The sequence below is a fragment of the Mobula hypostoma genome, chromosome 7 (genome assembly GCF_963921235.1).
Source record: "Mobula hypostoma chromosome 7, sMobHyp1.1, whole genome shotgun sequence".
In the NCBI taxonomy this organism is placed as follows: domain Eukaryota; kingdom Metazoa; phylum Chordata; class Chondrichthyes; order Myliobatiformes; family Myliobatidae; genus Mobula; species Mobula hypostoma.
In genome coordinates, this window is record NC_086103.1 from 13,730,121 (window position 1) to 13,754,653 (window position 24,533).

Sequence of the window (24,533 nt, forward strand, 5' to 3'; positions counted from 1 at the left end):
GTCGAGGACTGTGCAGTTTTCATCGTTGGGAGGGTAGAGCTGGCGGAATTATGGCTGCGTTGAATTAAACCTTCCTAAAACTCTTTGCTGCCGAGAACATTTTAGACAAGCAGCAACAAGGAAAAAAAAAAGATTTGGGAAAACTTGTAGCAACCTTTCAAAGATCTGTTGAGGAAATTTTGGAAAACAGTATTTGAGGGGAAAAAGTTTGTAGACGTTGAAAAAGTTTTGGAACAACTTTGTAAAGTTCCTTAAAAGAAGCTTTTTGGGGAAAAAATTGAATTTTTTTTGGGGATAGTTTGCAGCAGATATGGCTGTTTATACCTTGACTAGTTTCTCCTTGTTAAGTCTGTTGTCGTTTGGATATTTGTCTTGGGAGTGGATGAAACCGGACCCGAGCGGGAAGAAGGCGACGGGGGTGAACGGCTCCGCGGGCAAGCCCCATATCATCTTCATCCTGGCGGATGACCAAGGCTTTCACGACATAGGGTACCACAACCCGGAGATCCACACCCCTACGATGGACAGGCTGGCGGCGAAAGGCGTTAAACTGGAGAACTATTACATCCAACCCATCTGTACCCCTTCCAGGAGTCAGCTGATAACGGGAAGGTGAGAGGCACTTGGAAATAAGTAGTTATCCAAGCTCTATTAGCGAGTGAATGAGGGTAGGGTGGCAGATGTTGTCTATAAGACCATCAGACTTAGGAGCAGGAGTAGGCCATTTGGCCCATCGAGTCTGTTCCGCTATTCCACCATGGCTGATTCATTATCCCTCTCAGCTGCATTCTCCTGCCTCCTCTTTGTAACCTTTTACGCCCTGACTAATCAAGAACCTATCAACCTCCGCTTTAAATATGTCCAATGACCTGACCCCCTACAGATTTACCACCCTCTGGCTAAAGAAATTCCTTCTCATTTCTGTTCTAAATGGACGTCCTTCTATTCTGAGGCTGTGCCCTCTGGTCCTAGACTCCCCCACTGTAGGAAACATCCTCTCCACATCCACTTTGTCTAGGCTTTTCAATATTCACAGTTTCAATGAGACTCACCCTCATTCTTCTAAATTCCAAGAGTGCCGGCCCAGAGCCATCAAACACTCCTCGCACATTAACCCATTCATTCACGGAATCATTCTCACAAACCTCCTTTTGACCCTCTCCAACGCCAGCACATCTTTTCTTAGACAAGTGGCCCCAAACTGCCCACAATACCCCAAGTGCAGCCTGGCCAATGCATTATAAAGCCTCAGCATTGCATCCTTGCTCTTAATGGTCTTTAGTGTGCCATTATGGTCACCCGCTTTGCAGAAGCTTTGGGAAGAGTACAGGACAGGTTCACCGGGGTGCTGCCTGGATTAGAGGGGATGGGCTATCATGAGAGGTTGGACAAATGTGGGCTGTTTTCTCTGGAGCGGCAGAGGCTGACGGAAGATCTGATAGAGGTTTATAAGATTATGAGAGTCATAGATAGAGTAGACAGACAGTATCTTTTTCCCAGGGTTGAAATGTCTAATACCAGAGGACATGTATTTAAGGTGAGAGGAGGTAATTTCAAAGGCGATGTGAGTTTTTTTACACAGACTGTTGGGTGTCTGGAATGAGCTGCCTGGGGTGGCGGTAGAGGCAGATACATTAGAGACCTCTAACAGATTTGGGATGGTGGTGGATTTTGAGGGGTTTGATGTTGTGCTCGCTGAACTTGGCAATTAGCTTACAGGCGTTTCAACAACTGCTTGCTGAGGTGAAGAAACGTCTGCAAGCTAATTGCCAAGCTTCACAACCTCAAACTTTTGACATTTGTTTAGATAGGCAGATGAACGTGAGGGAAATGGAAGGATATGGACAGAGGGAGAGGGAGTAGTTTAGCTGGCCGTTTGATTACTAATTTAATTGTTTGGTACAACTCTGTGGGCCAAAAGGCCTGTCAGTGTAAGAGGGAGGTAAGTTTGTGGAAGAGGAGTGGGGCAAAACTCCCACAAAAAGTGGCTGCAGTGGGCTTCCAGAGGGGATGGGGAAGCGGGGGAAGCGGGTATGATGATGCTTCAGAGGCTTCCAGACTGGGGTTCGGATTTGTTTATCTCGAGTACATTGAAAAATGCCATTTGTGTCAACAAACAACACATCTGAGGATCTGCTGGGGGAGCGGGGGCAGCACAGGAGTGTTGCTACACATTCCTAACCAACATAGTATCCCACAGTGCTCAGCAGAAAAACACAGAACACAACAAGAACACCAAAACAGGGCCCATAAATATCCAGGGAATGATTCCAAATCAGAATCGGGTTTAATGTCACTGGCATGTGTGTGAAATGTGTTGTTTTGTAGCAGCAGTACAGGGCAACACTTAATAATAGAAAAAACTATAAATTACAATATGAAATTAATAGTTCCTTATGGATTGTCGTAGCCGGGGGTGGTAGTGGGGACAAGCTCCCACTATCTATTAAATGCCCCCAATGGTGTGCTTCTCAATTAGCCTCTGCCAGCCAAGTCCAGCTCCTGCCCTTTATGTGTGGCTTAGTTACTTAGCTGGACAGAGCCATTTCTACTGACAGAAGAAAGGGCAAAGGCAGGCTACTGGCACTGGCACCTTAAAACCAGTTGCTTTGCGTAGATGGGGCTCGTCAGCCGTAGTTGACAGTTCATCCAGGAGAAGGAAAACTCTGATCCTAAACCTCAAAACAAACACACACACACACACACACACACACACACACACACACACACACACAGTGCTGGAGGAACTCGGCAGGCCAGGCAGCATCTATGGAAAAGAGTACAGTTGGCGTTTCAGGCTGAAAACTTTCATGAGAAGTCAGAGTAAGAAGTTGGGGGGAGGGAAGGAAGAAAGACAAGGTGGTAGGTGAAACCGGGAGTGAGGGACGGGTGAAGTAAAGAGCTGGGAAGTTGATTGGTGAAAGAGAGAAAGGCTGGAGAAGGGAGAATTTGATAGGAGAGGACTAAAGGCCATGGAAGAAAGGGAAAGGGGAGGAGCACCAGAGGGAGGTGATGGGCAAGTAAAGAGTTGAGGGAAACAGTGAACAAGAGGGGGAGGGCATTAGCAGAAGTTTGAGAAATCAATGTTCATGCCATCAGGTTGGAGGCTACCCAGATGGAATATAAGATGTTGCTCCTTCAGCCTGTGTATGGTCTCATCCCGACAGTAGAGGAGGCCGTGGATTGACATATGGGAATGGAAAGGACTGGGTGGCCACTGGGAGATCCTGCTTTTTCTGGTGGATGGAGTGTAGGTGCTCAGCGAAGTGGTCTCCCAATCTGTGTCGGGACTCACCAATATACAGGAGGCCACACCAGGAACACATGATACAATAGATGACCTGAACAGACTCTCAGGTGAAGTGTCGCCTCACCTGGAAGGACAGTTTGAGGCTCTGAACAGAAGTGAGGGAGGACGTGTAGCACTTGTTCTACTTGCAAGGATAAGTGTGAGAAGGGAGATCAGTGGGAGGGATGAATGGACAAGGGAGTAGTGTAGGGAGCGTTCCCTGTGGAAAGCAGGAAGTGGGGATGAGGAAAGGTTGGTGATTGGATCCTGTTATGGAAGTTACGGAAAATTAGTCCCTCCACCTCCTCCCAACCAGTCCTTCCAGGTGAGGCGACACTTCACCTGTGAGTGTCATCTACTGTATCTGGTGCTCCAGGTGTGGCCTCCTGTATATTGGGAGGCCCTTCAAAGAAAACATCAAACACTCAATGCATGAAAAAAATAACTAAATTGTACAAACGGCAAAAAAATGAGCGAATAACACCCAGAATGTTAACGTCAAACTGCAGAGTCCTTGACACGTCTAGGCACGTTCAGTTTAGTTCAGTTCAGTCTATTACTGTGTCGTCTGTTGAATACAGACCGCAGAGCTAGTCCATGCCAAAGCACCCTGATCAAATCACGCAAAATAGCGTATCCAGAAGCACATAATGCAAACCGCAGAGTCCTGCAAAACCTAGACCACGGCCACGAGCTGCGCTGATCAAACCTTGTAGTGTGTGACCCCAGAATGCTGCATGTTCCTCCTGTAGCATTCAGCGAGTGGGAAAGGGAGACCAGTCAAACGCAGGCAGATGGCACTCAACGCCCGCTGGCTTTCTGCTCTCGTCCTTGTCGATTTCAGTCTTGTTTGTGCTTTAGTTGAGTAATGGACTGATGATTGGTTCACACACTGTATTTAGGCCACACATTTAGGCTCTCAACCTGGCCCAGTTCCCCCAGAGACAGCAAAAGTGGCAAGTCAATTGGTCAGTCCAAAAACACATCTCCAAAATGTAAATTACGGGGTCTAATCACGCACAGTTTAGTAGTAGAAGCATATTTAAAAGAAGAGGAAGTAGTTTCGTAAACTGTCTGCAGGATGTTGCCATTGGTCTCTGGTGCTATCTTGAAAATTATACAGTAAATTATGAATTTAAATTAATTAAGTACAGTACGACCACCTTGAATCCAGCATTGGTAATTGGTTCCACGACGTGCTAACCCGCTACCACAATTTTGTTGGCAGCATTATCAGAATCAGCTGTTGGCATGGTCTTTAAACAAAGGAAGTTATTCCTCCGTGGTATTCTGCATTTATTTTTATAACATGTGCTTATTGAGCCTTAGTCATGTCTTCATTGTATAAAGGAAGTGTTTCTCGTTGTGTAAAGTGCAAATGCTATACAAACAAGATAGGGTGAAAGTTCTGAAAAAATTCAACAGTGGTGTGTCTGTGAAAAACATATCTGCCGCAGTTTATGATACAACGAAACAGAAAAAATGTTGCTCCAGTTCTATGTAGCAAAACAAAAGCAGATGTGCATTAGGAAAACAATGAAAGATGAAGATATTCACAACTAGATAAAGTTCTCATAAAGTGGTCTAAACTCTGTCAGCGAAGGTACAGATCTGTCAGGAGAGATAAGTGAAATTATTTCATGAAGAATTAGGATTGGATTATGAGTGATTACAGTGAAAGGTGGCTTCAGTGTTTCCAACAGTGACATGGCATAACATTTCGTGCAGTGTGTGGTGAAAAGCGGTCAGCAGACAAGGAAACAGCTGCTGTGTTTGTTGTTCAGTTTGCTAAGTTAGTTTCTGAGGCAAATGTAAGTCCCGAACAGGTCTACAATGGGGCCAAAACCATTTATATTGGCATTGTTTTTCAAGACGAACACTGACTACAGAGGATGCAGAATCACCAACTGGTTATAAAACATCAAAAGATCATGTCACTCTGCTCTAATGCTGCAGGAACCCACAGGTGTAAGCTGTTAGTCATTGGCAAAAGTTTACGTCCCAGAGCTTTCAAAGGTATGAATCAGTTTCCAGCAATTTACTGTCTAACAAAAAAGAATGGATTACAACTGACATTACACTGGAAAAGTTTGAACATTACTTTGTTCTAGAAGCAAGAGCTCACTGTGACTGTCTGGATAAAAATGGTAAGATCGTGCTGATTTTGGATAACTGCTCTGTGCATCCAAAAGCAGAACTCTTGGTAAAGAATGTTTACAGTATCTACTTGCCACCTAACTGTACATCATTAATTCAACCCCTGGACAATGGCATATTACGCTCTTTGAAGGGTAAATATCGCTCCCTGTTTATGAAGCAGCTACTGAGTGCAGTTGACTCTGACAGACCAGTACAGGAACTTGTAAAAGAATTGCCCTTCATTTGTCATTCTTTTTTATTATTATCCAAGAATGAGATGATCATCAAGTGGGTTAGAGGTGTTTATTTAATCCTAACCTAGTAATCCAGTACTGCACAGGTCTCAATCACTCCAGATTCGTGGTGGTCAGCCTGTAGCGCAGAAACCGGGGGGAGGGGGGTGAAAAAAAATAGTGAGGGAGTGTTCATGGGTTTATTGTCCTTTCAGAAATCTGATGGCAGCAGGGAAAAAGCTATTCCTGAAACACTGGCCGTGTGCCTTCAAGCTGGAGGGATATGGTCCATGTACAAGCAGAGAATTTGTTTAAATTGTTAAATAAATTGGTTTATTATTGCCACATGAACTAAATTCATTCGTTATGTGCCACGTTATATGATGTGGGTGATCATGGTCTTTCCATGATCATAGGTATTCTTGGTAAATCTTTCGCAGAAGTGGTTTGTCATTGCCTTTTGGGCAGTGTCTCTACAAGACAGGTGACCCCTGACATGATCAATACTCTTCAGAGATTGTCTGCCTGGTGTCGGTGGTCCCATAAACTGGACTTGCAATCTGCATCAGCTGCTCCTGTGGCTTCACATGACCCTATCAAAGGGCTAAGCAACGGTGACCTGCAGGCTAGTGGAGGGAGGGAGCACCTTACACCTCCTTGGGTAGAGACGCATCTCCACCCTGCCACCCAAATGAAGGTATAATGTAGTAAATTATAAATTTGGATCTGCTTTTCCAGACCTTGTGTATCACCAGCTAAAATCACCAGTGATGTTTCTTCACTGCCCTTTTAAGGGAGAGTGTTTGAGAGAATTGGTCTTTCCTGCTCTGAGAGGCCTGTGAGTCATTAGGACTGAATTCCCTGGTCATGATTCCTGCGTGCAAACTCCTGTCTGTCGATCCACTGGGTTTGGAGAATGAATAGTTGGCAGTAACTTCCCATCTGGTGAATTCACAGCATCCCAAAATGGACTGTGAACAAAAATGTCCATTAATAGGGTAAACACCCCAGACTTTTAAATATTTATTTAGAGATAAAGTGGCCCTTGAGCATCCCACTGATTTAACCCTAGCTTAATCACAGGACAACTTACAATGACCAATTAACCTGCTAACCAGTAGGTCTTTGGACTGTGGGAGGAAACTGGAGCACACGGAGGAAACCCACACAGTCTAGGAAGGAAGGTGCAAACTTGCTTACAGAGGACGCAGGAATCGAACCCTGAACTCTGAGCTGTTTACACGTCACTCTAACCCTTACACTACCATGGCACCTCAATCACTGGCATATGTCATGAAATTTGTCCTTTTGTGGCAGTAGTACAATGTAATTTAAAAAATTACCATAAATTATGGTTAGAAATGTATTTTTTTTAAAAAGCTTAAATTTGTCCAACCGCTCCTTACTGCTCATACCCTCTAATCCAAGCAGCATCCTGGTGAACCTCTCCTGCACTCTCTCCAAAGCCCCAACAACCTCTATAATGGGATGACCAGGACAGGTGTGCTTGTGATGGGTTGTAGCAAAGGATGATGTGATTGCTTCCTGGGCCAGATTGACTTGGAGATGTAGCATGGTAACGGGCCCTTTCAGCCCAGCGAGCCTGACTGCCCAGTTACACCCGTGTGACCAGTTAACCTATTGACCCTTGCGTCTGAACTGTGGGAGGAAACCCGAGCACCCGGAGGAAACCCACGTGGAGAATGTGTGAACTCCTACAGACAGCAGCGGGAACTGAACCGTAGTTGCTGGCGCTGTAAAGCGTTACACTAACTGCTTCGCTACAGTGATGTACCATTAATTTGGTAAACACCCCAGAATCAGAATCTCCATTATGATCTCTGACATATGTTATGAAATTTGTTGTTTTAAGGCAGAAGTGGAATGTAGAAGGTTGAGGGGGACTTGATAGAGGTATTTAAAATTATGAAGGGGATAGGTAGAGTTGATGTGGATAGGCTTTTTGCATTGAGAGTGGGGGAGATTCAAACAAGAGGACATGAGTTGAGAGTTAAAGGGCAAAAGTTTATGAATAACATGAGGGGGAACTTCTTTACTCAGAGAGTGGTAGCTGTGTGGAACGAGCTTCCAGCAGAAGTGGTTGAGGCAGGTTCGATGTTGTCATTTAAAGTTAAATTGGACAACTATATGGACAGGAAAGGAATAGAGAGTTATGGGGTGAGTGTGGGTCGGTGGGACTAGGTGAGAGTAAAGAGTTTGGCACAGACTAGAAGGGCTGAGATGGCCTGTTTCCGTGCTGTAATTGTTATATGGTTATATTATATATAAGTGCAGTGCAATACATCAAAAAAATTGCTATGAGCTATATATTGGATTCCAGTTAATCGGGACACACCAGTACATTTTGGCCCAATTAAGCTGCTGCCCCAGTTAGCTGAAGTTTCATGGAAATAGTTAAAAAGATATAAAAAGAGTAACATTGTGTATTTAAATGAAATACAGAACAAATTAGAACACTACCAATAGTACTACAGTGCGATAAAACTGTATTAGTTCCTAATAGTTATCAGCAGGGGAATGCACACAGTGTATGCTGCTGTGTTCTTTTGATTGACTGTAAATGAACAAAATCAGCGCAAACATCCAGTGCAGGTCATGGACTGTCTTCATACAATGCTTTCAATGACTGCATCCTCCAAGTATTTATTTTAACAATATGATTGTTGATACCTTCAAATTCTTTGTAGTTCCTAAGTTGTTGAGCTAGTGAAATCGTTTCATTTTCACTCTGAGCTGTTTCTGGCATCCTCAAGCCCCGAATGCTTGAAGATGCCGAATTCCCAAACCAAAAGCTGTGGATGAACCAGGAGGTATGTCATCTGCTGAAGGCTAGACCTGTGGCATTCAAGTCTGGTGACCCAGGCCTGTACCAGAAAACCAGGTATGATTTACAGAGCGCTATTTCAAGGGCGAAGAGACAATTCTGAATGAGGTTGGAAGTGACATCGGATGTACGACAACTCTGGCAGGGTTTGCAATATATTACTTCCTACAAAGTGAAACCCAATAGCATGAATGGCAGTGAAGCTTCACTACCAGATGAATTCACTTTGAAAGGGAGAACACAACTACAGCTGTGAAGATCCCTGCTGCACCTGATGACCCTGTGATCTCTGTCTCAGAGGCCGATGTTAGACTGTCTTTAAAGAGAGTGAACCCTCGCAAGGTGGAAGGTCCTGATGGAGTGCCTGGTAAGGCTCTGAAAACTTGTGCCAGCCAACTGGCGGGAGTATTCAAGGACATTTTCAACCTTTCACTGCTATGGGTGGAAGTTCCTACTTGCTTCAAAAAGGCAACAATTATACCAGTGCCTAAGAATAATAATGTGGGCTCCCTTAATGACTATCGCCTGGTAGCACTCACATCAACAGTGATGAAATGCTTTGAGAGGTTGGTCATGACTAGACTGAACTCCTGCCTCAGCAAGGACCTAGACCCAGAAGAGTAAGACGAAGGAACACATACCAATCCTCATAGAGGGATCAGAAGTGGAGATAATGAGCAGTTTCAAGTTCCTGGGTGTCAAGATCTCTGAGGATCTAACCTGGTCCCAACATATCGATGTAGTTATAAAGAAGGCAAGACAGTGGCTATACTTTATTTGGAGTTTGAAGAGATTTGGCATATCAACAAATACACTCAAAAACTTCTATAGTTGTACTGTGGAGAGCATTCTGACAGGCTGCACCCCTGTCTGGTGTGGAGGGGCTACTGCACAGGACTGAAAGAAGCTGCAGGAGGTTGCAAATTTAATCAGCTTCATCTTGGGCACTAGCCTACAAAGTACCCATGACATCTTTAGGGAGCGGTGTCTCAGAAAGACAGCATCCATTATTAAGGACTTCCAGCACCCAGGGCATGCCCTTTTCTCACTGTTACCGTCAAGCAGGAGGTACAGAAGCCTGAACGCACACACTCAGCGATTCAGGAACAACTTCTTCCCCTCTGCCATCCAATTGCTAACTGGACATTTAACCCTTGGACACTACCTCACTTTTTAATAGATATTATTTGTTTTTTGCACGATTTTTAATCTATTCAATATACATATTCTGTAATTGACTTATTATTATTTTGTATTTTTCCTTCTATGTAATGTAATGCATTGAACTGCTGCTGCTAAGTTAACAAATTCCATGTCACATACCTGTGATAATAAACCTGATTCTGAAACCACAGTGAGCAAAACTATTCTGTATTGTCTTACTGCTTATTTCTTGCCAACTGTCTTAACCCTCTGAGGGAAAGTAGCTGAGGGTGAGACCCTCTTAGTAGATGCTCCGAACTACCACGAGGGAGGGGAGTTGACTGCTGAAGACACCTCAGTGAGAGAGAGGTCGCGGCAACTGGACCCTAGCGGCGTGGAAGATGAAGGCAGCGTGTGTGTGGATGATGCGATGTGGTTTAATGTGCATCTGAGGGGTGGATGTTGCCAGATCCTGAGGAGTGCGGCTGTTGAGCCGAAGATGGCCGTTACTAGTTCCCTAGGATTCTTCCGATCCGAAAAGATGCCCAGGGGCATATCCGGAGCCCCTGCATCCTTCCCGCGGGGCATGAGGAAGACCATGGGGGAAGTGAAGGTGTGTGGAGTTTTGATGTATGTGGATGACCGCCTAGAGCTTGGATTCGCCTGGGGGGACTATGAGGCGAGGTGAGTGGCTGAGCCCGGGCGACCGAAGCAAGTGTCAAATGTGGAGGAGTTTTTGGCGAGGAGTTTGGTGCAATGTGAGAAAAATGACCCAACATACCAGTTGAACTTCCTGGTGTTGGGACAGACGGTGGTGGACCGGGGGATGGAAACCCAGGTCGTCAATCTGAATGAGACACAGGGAAGAGAGGGGATTTGCACCGCACTGTGGTCATGTACTGATGAATTAATCCAGCGAGAAGAAACAATGACCCACCTTCGAAGGGATCAGCAGAAACTCAAGACGTCGATTCAGAACAGATTGGAAGATTTACAAGTTGGGGAAGATCAAGGAAGTGTTCTGACTAAGGTCAACAGAAAACCGAGAGCCCAGGGAGGGGAGTTTGACTACACTCCCGAGGAGGTGCAGAAACGGAGGATAGATCTTGGAAAAGGGAGGCGGATGCTTGAAAGGACCCTGAAGGTGACTATCGCGAGTTTAAATGAAGTGGAAAAACTGAACGTTGACCTGGAAGACGTCCTCAGGAAGAAACAACCGGAGGCTGAACACCCTTTAACTGCTGCTTTTCAGGTCAGTGGGGAAGAAGCTGGTGGGGTAACTGCGTCCCAGATTGAGATGGCCAGGAACCCTGAGTCAGGACTGCTGAGACTGTGGCGAGAGTTGAAGGAGTCCCCGAAGAAGCTGACGTCTCGACTGCAGGAGGCTGAAGGGGTAGCCCCGGCTAAATGTTTCAGTTTGGAGAAACTTAAACAGCAGCTACCGATCGAGGGAATGAGGAAGGATACGGGTTCGAAGGATGATGTGCTGCACCTGTGGTATATGCTGCCTTTCGCTAACTTCCCCGGGATTGAGGAAGAGACCTTTGGCCCTTCTCCCACTGAGTCAGGTGTAGTGGGGAGGGCTAGCTGTGGGCAGTCTGAGTTACGGCAGGATCAGGAAGGAGGAGAGGCGGGGCCCCGGACACGGGACAGGGGGCTCCGAGCTGTAGTGGTGGCCTGAGTGAGAGAGGAGTTGGCAAGCAGGCCCGAGGTATCCCTAGTAGTGTCTGAGCCTTTTGGGTTTAGGTGAGGGGATACGGAGGTCTCAGAGGGTTAAGAAGCTCCCAGATAGGTTGGCCTGTTTAGCGCCCGTGGGACGGGAATAAGGTCCACTGTTTGGGGAGCACTGTCACTGTGTGTATCTGTGTATGTGTGTGTTGTGTGTCTGCAGGACTGGGTGGCGAGTTATTTAGAAGTCATGAGGACATGACTTTATTTGGTGGGGGGAGAGTGTAAGGGGGTTTCGATTTTTATGTTACTGCGGAGGCTAATTAAAATGGCGTCTTTGTTATGTTAATCTGGGGAATGCGGCTTTGTTGTGTTAAGCGCTGAGAAAGTTTGCGCTAGCAGCTTATTGTGGTTTAGAGGGTGATAAGAAATACGTTATTAACCAATTGGGATAGTTGTTATGATTTTGGTGTATTTGAAGATACCGTATGCGCGGGGTTTTGGGGGAGAAGGGGGAGAGCGAGACAGAGGATGGACGAGGTGCTGTGAGTCCGCTAACGGGGTCGGACCCTGAGCGGGATGTTCGACGTGGAGACCGAGACGGACTCGTGTGGAGCGTCTGGTCTACCACCGTTGTTGGTCCAAGGCGGCTGGTCGAGGTGGTCCGAGGGGGTCGCAGGGTGAAGAAGAAGGGTCCTTGAGCTCCAACTGTTTTGTGCACGAAGAGATTGAACTTTGATAAGTGTGGCGCCTTTTATTTTCCTTTTATATTTTATTTTCTTTTAAATATATAGTTCCAGTAATATCTATAAACTGTATATCATTTAATTGCATCTGGTGTATTGTCTGTTATTTGGGTGGGGTGGGGTACCTCACACAGCATCCACACAAGCGAATTACCCAGTTTGCCGGGGCCAGGGCTGTTTCCCTAGACGACAGCGAGCTGAGCGACCCTGAGGGTGGCCAGGGGGGCTACATTTGTATACCTCTATCAAATATCCTCTCAATTTTCCACGTTCTAGGGAATCAAGTTCCTATGTCACACCCATGTGATGAATTATCCTGCTAAACTTGCTGCTGGGGGAAACCCACACAATCACAGGGCGAATGTCCAAACTCTTTATAGTGGCAGGATTGAACCTGGATTGCTGGTGTGTAATAGCATTACACTAATGGCTATGCTGCCGTGCCACCCCCATGCTTTGAACGCAAGTGGAACCAATATTTTATATTTTTAGACACCAATTTGAAATCATACTTCTGTGCTCCTTTCATATTTTTGTAGGGATCTTTGTCCATATTGGTGTAAAATTTGTCTCTAATTATGTATCGGACTGAATAGACTCTGGTACACACATGAGATTCTGCAGATGCTGGAAATCCAGAACAGCGCTCACAAAGTGCTGGGTGAACTCAGCAGGTCAGGCAGCATCTAAGGAAATGAATAGAGAGTTGATGTTTCAGGCTGAGACTCTTCATCAGGACTGGGTTGGAAGGAGGATGATTGCAGAATAAGAAGATGAAGCAGGGGAAGGAGTACAAGGTAGATGGTATTATGTGAAGCCAGATGGCTGGGGGATGCACTTTGGTAGCGGTGCTAAAGAGTCGGCGATGAGAGCTTATCTGTGAAACCTGATGGCAGAGGGGAAGAAGCTGTTCTGAAAATATTGGGTGTGTCTTCAGGCTTCTGTACCTCCTCTCCAATGGCAGTAATGAGAAGAGGGCATGTCTTGAGTGGTGAGAAGCCTTAGTGACGAATATCACCTTCTTGAAGTACTGCCCAGTGAAGGTTGTTGTTGTGACACCACTCAACCAGCTGATGTACCTCACTCCTGTACGCCATCTTGTCACCATATGAAATTCTGCCAACAATAGTTGTATCATCAGCAAATTTACAGATGGTGCTTGAGTTGTGGCTAGCCACACAGTCATCGGTGTAGAGGAAGTCGAGCAGTGGGCCAAGCACGCATCCTTGAGGTGCGCCAGGGTTGATTGTCAGCGAGGAGGAGATGTTATTTCTGTTCTGCACAGACTTGGTTCCTGTTGAGGTTCCAGTTGCAGAGGGAGGTACAGAGGCCCAGGTTTTGGATCTTGTTGATTAGCACTGAGGGTATGATTGCATTGATCGCTGAGCTGTAATCAATAACCAACAGCCTGATATAGCTATTAACTGTTGTCCAGGTGATCCAAAACCGAGTGGAGAGCCAGTGAGATTGTACATGTCCAAGATATGTCGACATTGGAGAGAGCCAGAGAGGTTTCACAAGAATGATCCCAGGAATGAAAGGGTTAATGTATCAGGAGCATTTAATGGCTCTGGGCCCGTACTCCTGCGGTTTAGAGGAATGGGTGGGGGTATTACATTGAAATCTACCCAATATTGAAAGGCCTCGATAGAGTGGATATGGACAGCATATTTCATATGGTGGGGCAGTCTAAGACCAAGGGCACAGCCTCAGAATAGAAAGGTTTCCCTTTAGAACATAGATGAGGAATTCCTTTAGTCAGACAGTGGTGAATCTGTGGAATTCATTGCCACAGACAGTTGTGGAGGCCAAGTCATTGGGTACATTTATAACGGAGGTTGATAGGTTTCTGGTTAGTCAGGGCATCAAAGGTTACTGGGAGAAGGCTGGAGAATGGGTTGAGAGGGATAATAAATCAGCCATGATGGAGTGGCAGAGCAGACTTGATGGTTCTGAATGGCCTCATCCTGTTATGGTCTTGTGGTCTAAGAGCCACAGATAGAGTGGACAGCCAGTGCCCTTTCCCCAGGGTGGGACATCCATTTAAGATGACTGGAGGACAGTATATGGGGGGATGTCAGAGGTAGGTTTTTTGCACAGAGAGTGGTGGGTGAGTGGAACACACTGCCAGAGATGGTGATAGAGGCAGATACATTAGGGACATTTAAGAGACTCTTAGATAGACACATGGATGATAGGAAAATGGAGGGTTATGTAGGAGGGAAGAGTTGGATTGATCTTGTAGGGTTAAGGTTGTGTGCTGTAGGGTTCTATTTTCTATATTCTATTTGTCTTTACCCAACTGCTTCCAGAATCTGTGAGCTAGCCCTCAAAGATTGTTGTACTTGGACACCGTGTACCTCTGAGCATTGCATGTTTCAATCATTGTAGCTACCACCCTTCTGCAACTGGAAACTGTTTCCATGGTAATAGTTACCAAGGAAGCGTTTCAGACATGAATATTTGACGAACTGTCCATCTAATTAGCTTTCTATCTGCTGCCCTGAAAGCTCGCTCATTCCACCTTCTTCAGCCTCTGCAGTGTGAACTGCGTGCAAAACGCTCTGAATTACTCACGTAGGTTCCTCCGATACGTCACCTCACTCAATGAGGAGGACGGGGTCAGATGACACAGGGAGGGTTACCACCTGGAAATTATCCTGCAGGTTACATTACACCCCAGCCTGAAAATGTATCCCATTCCTTCATTGTCACTCAGACAACACGACACGAATCACGACCGTCAGTCCAACCAGTCCATGCTGGCTGACTTGGCCACTCGGTTGGTCCTAATTTCCTGATTTGGACCCCTATCCCACCAACCCACTGCCCCTTCATGTACCTGTCCAAGCGTTTCTATAGACCGTTAGAGCACTACAGCACAGAAACAGTCCCTTCGGCCCGTCTAGTCCATGCCAAACTGTTATTCGGCCTAATCCCATCGTTCCACATCCCGCCTTCCCATTTCCATCCCTATCCAAACTTCTCTTAAATGTTATAATGTCCACTACTTCCACTGGTAGCTCATTCCACACTCTAAACTAGTGTCAGACCTAATAAACCTTTCCTCTGGACACCTTGGTCAGCATGAATAAGTTGGGCCGAAGGGCCTGTTTCTGTGCTGTATATCCATATACCTGTCTAATGTTCTTTAAGCATTGCAGGTGTACCCAGCTCAATCACCTAGTCTGGCAGCTCATTGCATCTGTGCACTACCTTATGTATACAGACTGCCCCGCAAGTCCTTCTGAAATCTTTCCCCCCTCACCTTAAAGCCAGGCCCTCTAGTTTTAGAGTCTCCTCTCGTGAGATGTGAGCATAGTAGACAATAGGTGCAGGAGTAGGCCATTCAGCCCTTCGAGCCAGCACCACCATTCACTGTGATCATGGCTGATCATCCACAATCAGTACCCCGTTCCTGCCTTCTCCCCATATCCCGTGACTCCGCTATCTTTAAGAGCTCTATCTAACGCTTTCTTGAGAGAATCCAGAGAATTGGCCTCCACTCCCTTCTGAGGATGTAGGTGATGGAAGGTCAGCCACATTCCTGACTGGTGGTAGGGCAGGTTTGAGGGGCAATCGGCGAATTCTAATTACTCATGCACAGAGTCCCTTGTCATTGGATCACATGACCCTACAGAGTCCCTGTCATTGGATCATATGACCCTACACAGTCCCTTGTCATTGGATCACTTGACCCTACAGAGTCCCTTGTCATTGGATCACATGACCCTACAGAGTCCCTTGTCATTGGATCACATGACCCTACAGAGTCCCTTGACGTTGGATCATATGACCCTACAGAGGGTAGTCAAAACTGCCGAGGGGATCACCGGGGTCTACCTCCTCCATTTGTGACATTTACCGGCAGCGTGGCAGACGAAGGCCCAAAGCATCATTGAGGATCCTTACCACCCATCCCGCAATCTCTTTGACCCACTGCCATCAAGAGGGGCATACATGAGCATCAAGACTCGGACTGCCAGACTGGGTAACAGCTTCTTCGCCCAGGCTGTGGGACTAATGAATACCGTGCCACCTGTACGTGAATTGTGAATGATATTTTATTAACTTACTTGTGGTAATACTTTGTTTTATGTGCTGTGTGTGATATGTCTTGTGGGTGCACTGTGGTCCAGAGGAACAATGTTTTGTTTGTGTCTACATACTGTCAGATGACAATAAACTTGCAAGCTGCTCCTATGCATATCCTGCAACAGGATACCATCGCAGGTTAAGTGTGCCTTCTTACTGCAGGACCAGTTACTTGGAGCTATGGAAGCTATCTTATGGTCTTAAACAATCCCCAAAGAATGAAGTACCAAGCAGTTGATTCAGGTTCTTGCCCTTGGCTTAAATCATTTTACCCAAAGCAGACCATGGAGAGATCTAACCCCTTCAATGATAAAATCCCTAGTAATATTAAACACAGAACAGTACAGCACAATACAGGCCCTTTGACACATGACGTTGTGCTGATCTTTTAACCCACTCCAAGATCAATCGAGCCCTTCCCTCCCACATGGCCTCCATTTTCCTATCATCTGTGTGCCTACCTCAGAGTCTCTTTAATATCCCTAATGTATCTGCCTCTATCACCACCGCTGGCAGGGTGTTTCACACACCCGCCATCTTTTAAATCTACTCCTCATCTTTCCTCCAGTCCTGCCGAAGGGTCTCGGCCCAAAACATTCACTGTACTCTTTTCCATTGATGCTGCCTGGCCTGTTGAGTTCCTCCAGCATTTTATGTGTGTTGCTTGGATTTCCAGCATCTGCAGATTTTCTCTTGTTTGTGACTCTGTTAAAAACAAAACCTAATGCTTCATTCCTCCAATCACCTTAAAATATCCCCCTCAACCCTATTTTCCATTCCCCTGCCTCCTTCCTGTAACCTTTGACACTCTATCAATCTCCACTTTAAATGCATTGGCCTCCACAGCCAACTGTGGCAATGAATTTCACAGATTCCGCTCTCCAGACTTTCAATGAGACCCTCCCACCCGTTCCATTCTTCTAAACTTAAGTGAATACAGGCCCAGAGCCATCAAATATGCCTCATATATTAACCCTTTCACTCCTGGAATCATACTCATGAACCTCCTGTGAACCCTCTCCAATGCCAGTGCACCTTTTCTTAGATAAGGGGCCAAAACTGCTCTCAACATTGATGATGGAGGAAGGAAAGCCCCTTTCTTTGAAGAAGGAGGCTTCTCATTAGTTCTAGTGTTTGTTTTTCCACTAAATTTGGGTGAGACAAGATGGAGGTTAAGGGTGAAAGGTGAAATATTTGGGGAAACTGAGAGGGAACTTCTTCACTCAGAGGATGGTGAGAGTGAGGAACAAGCTGCCAGCACAAGTAGTAGGCGCAGGTGGATGAGAGGGGTATGGGGGACTTTGGGCCAGATGCGGGTCAATGGGACTAGGATGGTACGGCATGGACTAGATGGGCCGATGGTCCTTTTCTGTGTTGTAGGACCCTATCAAAGAGCCTGTTAAATATTTCATTCATGTTTGCCCCCACCACCTCCCCTGGCAGTGCATTTCCAGGCACCCACCAAGTTGTGTGTGTTTCCAAAAAACTTGTCCCACACATTTCTTAAACACTTCCCTCTGCTGATGAGGTTGTGATGAGGTCCAGCAAACCTCGTCTGCACCCTCTCCAGGAGCTCAGCACCCTTCCTCTAGTGTCACGGTCAGAGCTGATGAGGTTGTGATAAGGTGCAGCAAACCTCGTCTGCACCTTCTCCAGGAGCTCAGCACCCTTCCTCTAGTGTCACGGTCAGAGCTGATGAGGTTGTGATGAGGTCCAGCAAACCTCGTCTGCACCCTCTCCAGGAGCTCAGCACCCTTCCTCTAGTGTCACGGTCAGAGCTGATGAGGTTGTGATGAGGTCCAGCAAAGGATAATGCGATACATAGCATGACAGGCTTCCGGCCTTCGAGCCGTGCCTCCCGGTAATCCACCGATTTACTCCTAGTCTAATCACAGGACAATTTACAATGACCAATTAACCCATGTCTTTAGAATGTGGGAGGAAACCAGAGCACCTGCAGGAAACCCATGTGGTCACAGGGAGGAACGGACAAACTCCTTACAGACGGTGTGGGAGTTGAACCCTGATTTTCGGTACTGTCAAGCGTCATGTTAACCACCACGTGTTAATGTGAAGGAGGCAGTTCACTGTATGTTTCAAAATACACGTGATAGATCGATCTGAATCTGTAAGTAAAATGTTTGTTACCTGGGGCAGCTGATAATAAATGGAAAATAACAAGGGACCGGGCAACACTGAATCACATTTCCCTCTAACTAGAGACCCTGGTGGGTATTGAACCCCCGATCACTGGCACTGTGAAGCGTTGCTCTAACTGGAGTGCTAGTGTGCAGCCCGTTCAGCAACCTTCTGCTCCGCAACGTCTGGATGGTTTGCTTTGTGTTCTACATGGTACGTGAAAGAGATTTAGAGAGAGCTGGGCTTTATTTGTCACATGTACATTGAAACATGCGGTGAAATGCATCCTTTGCATCAACGACCAGCGCAATCCAGGAATTTACCATGTTGCCATGATTCTGGTGCGAACATAGCAGCTGGTTAACCCTAACCCGCACGTTTTCGGAATGTGAGAGGGCACCAGGGCATCTGGAAGAAACCCGTGTGGTCATCGGTAAAACGTGCGGACACCTTACGGGCAATGGCAGGTACTGAACCCATTCTTGGTGTAAGGTGTTTTGCTGACCACCATGCTACCAAGCAAAGCCACTGGGGGCAACCCGCAAGTGTCAGTCGCCAACGTAACATGTCCACACTCTACCGGCACCTAATGCGTACAACTTTGGACTGTGGGAGGAACCCAGAGCGCTTGGAGGAAACCCGTGCAGTTGCAGGGAGAGCGTGTAAACTCCTTTTGGGCAGTGGGGGGATTTGAAGCACAATCGCTGGGGCTGTAAGGTGCTGCGTTAGACGCCCCTTTCAAGGGCCTCTTCCGCCGCAAAGTCTTTGTGTGGTTTGTTGTATGCAACCCTTGTGAGTAATGTTTTGTCTGTCTCTTTCAGGTACCAGATACACACGGGGCTCCAGCACTCCATCATTCGGCCTAGGCAGCCGAACTGCCTGCCCCTAGACCAGGTAACGCTGCCCCAGAAGTTGCAGGAGGCCGGCTATTCCACCCACATGGTCGGCAAGTGGCACCTGGGCTTCTATAAGAAGGAATGCCTGCCCACCAGGAGGGGCTTCGACACGTTCTTTGGCACTCTGACGGGCAGCACGGACTACTACACGTACGACAACTGCGACGGCCCTGGGGTGTGCGGCTTCGACCTGCACGACGGCGAGAACGTGGCCTGGGAGTACAGCGGGAAGTACTCCACCTCCCTCTACGCGCAGAAGGTGGCCAAGATCCTGGCGTCGCGGAGCCCCGCCGAGCCCCTCTTCATCTACGTGGCCTTTCAGGCCGTCCACACGCCCCTGCAGTCGCCCAAGGAGTACATCTACCAGTACCGTTCCTACGGCAACGTGGCGCGCCGCAAGTACGCCGCCATGGTCACCTGCTTGGACGAGGCTGTCAGGAACATCACCCTGGCCCTCAAGCGGTATGGTTACTATGACAACAGCATACTCATCTACTCGACGGACAACGGGGCCCAGCCCTTCTCGGGGGGCAGCAACTGGCCGCTGCGGGGCCGTAAGGGGACGTACTGGGAGGGGGGCATCCGAGGGGTGGGCTTTGTCCACAGCCCCCTGATCGAGAAGAAAGGGAGGGTGAGCAGGTCGCTGGCCCACATCACCGACTGGTACCCCACCCTGGTCTCGTTGGCGGGCGGTAATCTGAGTGGGGTGAGCCCTCCCCTGGACGGACACAACCTCTGGCCCACCATTAGCCGGGGTAAGAAATCTCCCCGGAGGGAGATATTGCATAACATCGACCCCTTGCACACCCCAGCCAGGTCTGGCTCCTGGGAGGAGGGGCAGGGCCTCTGGAATACTGCAGTCCAGGCTGCCATCCGGCAAGGAGACTGGAAGCTCCTGACAGGAGACCCCGGCTACGGGGACTGGATACCCCCTCAGACTCACCCCAGCCTGCCTGGCACGTGGTGGAACCTGGAGCGGCAGAGGCTGGGTCACCGGCAGGCTGTCTGGCTCTTCAACATCACGGCCGACCCCTACGAGAGGGAGGAAGTGTCTGCCCGCCACCCAGCCGTGGTCCGCAGGTTGCTGGCCCGACTGGCCCGCTACCACAGGACCTCGATCCCCGTGCGCTACCCAGCCGACGACCCCCGGGCCAACCCTGAGCTCCATGGCGGCGCCTGGATGCCCTGGGCTGGCGAGGACGAGGGGGAGCCGCGGGGCGAGGGCGCGGTCAGCAGAGCCGGGCAGAAGAAGCGGAAGTCGTGCAAGATCTGCAAGCTGAAGTCTTTCTTCAAGAAACTCAACTGGAGGATAATGTCAAATCGGATCTAGGGAGGGCTGTGGTCTGTAGACCATCAGCCCGGTGCTGCACGCTGCCCGGAGGCAGCATGAACCGTAAACCGTGCCTGGATGTACCAGCACACAGATGTTGGCAACATCTGCCTCCCCTGCTCCTGAGGCCTTCTAAGGTCCCTTCTAAATGCTGAGTCCCTAACACGCTCAGAGACCACTTTATTAGGTACACTGCTTGTTAAATATGTAATTGGCCAATCGTGTGGCAGAAACTCAATGCATAAAAGCATGCAGACATGGTCAAGAGGTTCAATTGTTGTTCAGACCAAACATCAGAATGGGGAGGAAATGTGATCTAGGTGACTTTGACCGTGGAATGATTGTTGGTGCCGGGTGGGGTGGTTTGAGTGTCTCAGAAACTGCTGATCTCCTGGGATTTTCACGCACAACAATACTAGAGTTTACAGAGAATGGGGTGAAAAACAAACAAAAATCCAGTGAGCCTTGTTAATGAGAGAGGACAAAGGGGAATGGGCAGTCTGGTTGAAGCTGACAGGAGGAGGACAGTAACTCAAATAACCTCACGTTACAACAGTGGCGTGCAGAAGAGCATCTCTGAACGCACATGGCAGACCTTGAAGTGGCTGGGCTACAGCAGCAGAAAAGCACATCAGATTCCACTCCTGTATCTACAGTACCTATAAAAAGTATTCACCCCCCCCCCTTGGAAGTTTTCATGTTTTATTGTTTTACAATATTGAATCACAGTGGATTTAATTTGGTTTTTTGATACTGATCAACAGAAAAAGACTCTTTCATGTCAAAGTGAAAACAGATCTCTTGAAGGGATTGAGTAATTATGCAATCAATTATTTTGTGTTTTATATTTGTAATTAATTGAGATCACTTTGTAGAGATCTGTTTTCAGTATTTAGTAGATGCACCTTTGGCAGCAATTACAGCCTTGAGTCTGTGTGGATAGGTCTCTACCAGCTTTGCACATCTGGACACTGCAACTTTTCCCCTTTCTTCTTTATAAAACTGCTCAAGCTCTGTCAAATTGCATGGGGATCGTGAGTGAGCAGCCCTTTTCAAGTCCAGCCAGAAATTCTCAATTGGATTGAAGTCTCGAACTTGATTTGGCCACTCCAGGACATTAACTTTGTTGTTTTTAAGCCATTCCTGTGTAGCTTTGGCTTTATGCTTGGGGTCATTGTCTTGTTGGAAAACAAATCTTTCCCTCAAGTTGAAGTTCACCAGGTTTTCTTCCAGGATTTCCCTGTATTTTGCTGCTTTCATTTTTCCCTCTATCTTCACAAGCCTTCCAGGGCCTGCTGCAATGAAGCATCCCCACAGCATGATGCAGCCACCACCATGCTTCATGGAAGGGATGGTGTGTTGTTGATAATGTGTGGTGTTAGGCTTACGCCAAACATAGCGTTTAGTCTGATGGCCAAAAAGCTCAATTTTGGTTTCATCAGACCATAGAATCTTCCAGCTGACTTCAGAGTCTCCCACATGCCTTCTGGCAAATTCTAGCTGAGATTTCATGTCAGTGGTTTTCTCTTTGCCAGTCTCCCATAAAGCTGTGACTGGTGAAGCACCCGGGCATCACAGTCTCTCCCATCTCAGCCACTGAAGCTGGTAACTCCTCCAGAGTTGTCACAGGTCTCTTGGTGGCCTCCCTCACTAGTCCCCTTCTTGCACGGTCACTCAGTTTTTGAGGACGGCCTGCTCTGGGCAGATTTACAGCTGTGCCATATTCTTTCCAGTTCTTGATGATTGACTTAACTGTACTCCAGGGGATATTCAGTGACCTGGAAATGTTCTTGTATTCATCCCCTGACTTGTACTTTTCAATAACATTTTCACAGAGTTTCTTGGAGTGTTCTTTGGTCTTCATGGTGTAGTTTTTGCCAGGATACTGACTCACCAGCGGTTGGACCTTCCAGATCCAGGTGTATTTTTACTACAATCAATTGTAACACCTTGACTGCACACAGGTCTCCATTTAACTAATTATGTGACTTCTAAAACCAATGGGCTGCACCAGTGATGATTTGGTGTGTCATATTAAAGGGGGTGAATACTTACGCAATCAATTATTTTGTGTTTTACCTTTGTAATTAATTTAGATCACCTTGTGGAGATCTGTTTTCGCTTTGACATAAAAGTCTTTTTCTGTTGATCAGTGTCAAAACAGCTAAATTAAATCCACTGTGATTGTGTTGTAAAACAATAAAACATGGAAACTTGCAAGGGGGCAGGGTGAGTACTTTTTTAGGCACTGTGGTAAAAGGGTCACAAAGTGTAAGGTCTTTTCCAAATGCTGAGGTTGTGTAAGGTCCCTTTTAACTGCTCCGATGGCTGGAAGCTTGGTCTGCGAATCACTGTGAGCCCGCTGCAGGCCTGTCCCAGGCTTAGAGGACTATGTATGTGCTTGTGTGTGGTTGGGAGGGAGGAATGGGGCTTGTTCTGCTGCTGTTTTCTTGCTTGTTGTGCTCAGTATCGTTCTGCTGAACACTGTGGGCGTGCTATGTTGGCGCTGGAATATATGGACACACTTGCAGGCTGCTCCCGGCACATCCTTGGGTACGTTGGTTGTTCGCTCAAATAACGCATTTCACTGTATGTTTTGATGTACACGTGATAGATAAAGCTGTCAAATGTAACCTGTGCAGTTGCAAAGTCTTTATAAAGCATTGGTCAGACTGCATCAGGAATATTGTGAGCAGTTTTGGGCCCTTGCTGGTATTGGAGGGGGTCCAGGGGAGGTTCATGGGAATGATTCTGGGAATGAAAGGGTTAACGTAGGGAGAGCACTGTACTCACTTACAGAGTACAGAGAAGATTTACTAGAATGTTACCTGTGTTTCATCACCTAAGTTACAGAGAAAGGTTGAACAAGTTGGGTCTTTATTCTTTGGAACGTAGAAGGTTGAGGGGGGACTTGATAGAGGTATTTAAAATTATGAGGGGGATAGATAGGGTGGACGTGGATAGGCTTTTTCCATTGAGAGTGGGGGAGATTCAAACAAGAGGACATGAGTTGAGAGTTAAAGGGCAACAGTTTAGGGGTAACATGAGGGGGAACTTCTTTACTCAGAGAGTGGTAGCTGTGTGGAAGGAGCTTCCAGCACAATTTGTTGAGGCAGGTTCGATGTTGTTGTTTAAAGTTAAATTGGATAGATATATGGAGAGGAAAGGAATGGAGGGTTTATGGGCTGAGTGCGGGTCGGTGGGACTAGGTGAGAGTAAGAGTTCGGCACGGACTAGAAGGGTCGAGATGGCCTGTTTCCGTGCTGTAATTGTTATATGGTTATATGGTTAAAAGAATTGAAACCTATCAAGTACTGAGAAGTCTAGATAGAGTAGATGTGCAGAGGACGTTTTCTGTAGTAGGGTGTCTAGGACCAGAGGGTACAGCCTCAATAGAGGGGTGTCCATTTAGAACAGAGATAAGGAGGAATTTCTTTAGCAAGAGGGTGGTGAATCTGTGGAATTCGTTGCCACAAACTGCTTTGGTGGCCAGATCATTGGGTACGTTTAAAGTGGACTTTGAAAGGTTCTTGATTAGATATGGGTGTTATTTTCAGCAAAGTTGCCCAGGGTTAATGGAGGCAAGCCAAATTTCTCCAGCCTCCTGAGGAAGTAGAGGTGTTGGTGAGTTTTCTTGGCCTTGGCCAATAACATTAAATTTTCTTGGTTAAATGTTGTTAAAGTACCTGCCTCGACCACTTCCTCTGGCAGTCATTCTATGTAGACACAGCCCTCTGTGGGGAATCTGACCACTCAGGTTTCTGCTGAATCTTTTCCCTCTCACCTTAAACCGATGCCTCTAGTTCGTGATTCCCCAACCCCGGTGAACAAAGACTGCATTCATAAACACGAGATTCTGCAGATGCTGGAAATCCAGAGCAACTCGCACAAAATGCTGCAGGAACTCAGCAGGTCAGCTGGCAGCGATGGAGGGGAATTAACAGTCAATGTTTTGGGCCAAGACCCTCCTTGAGGACTTCAAAGAAAGGGGCAGATGCCAGAATAAGAAA

General features: G+C 47.1%; 1 protein-coding gene across 1 annotated transcript; it reads left to right on the forward strand.

The window, feature by feature from the left end:
• LOC134349145 (arylsulfatase I-like) lies at positions 1 to 24,533 on the forward strand. The gene is made up of 2 exons (XM_063053054.1): positions 1 to 612; positions 19,119 to 24,533. The coding sequence occupies exons 1-2, from the start codon at positions 311 to 313 to the stop codon at positions 20,521 to 20,523; spliced, it is 1,707 nt and encodes a 568-aa protein (XP_062909124.1). The 5' UTR covers positions 1 to 310; the 3' UTR covers positions 20,524 to 24,533.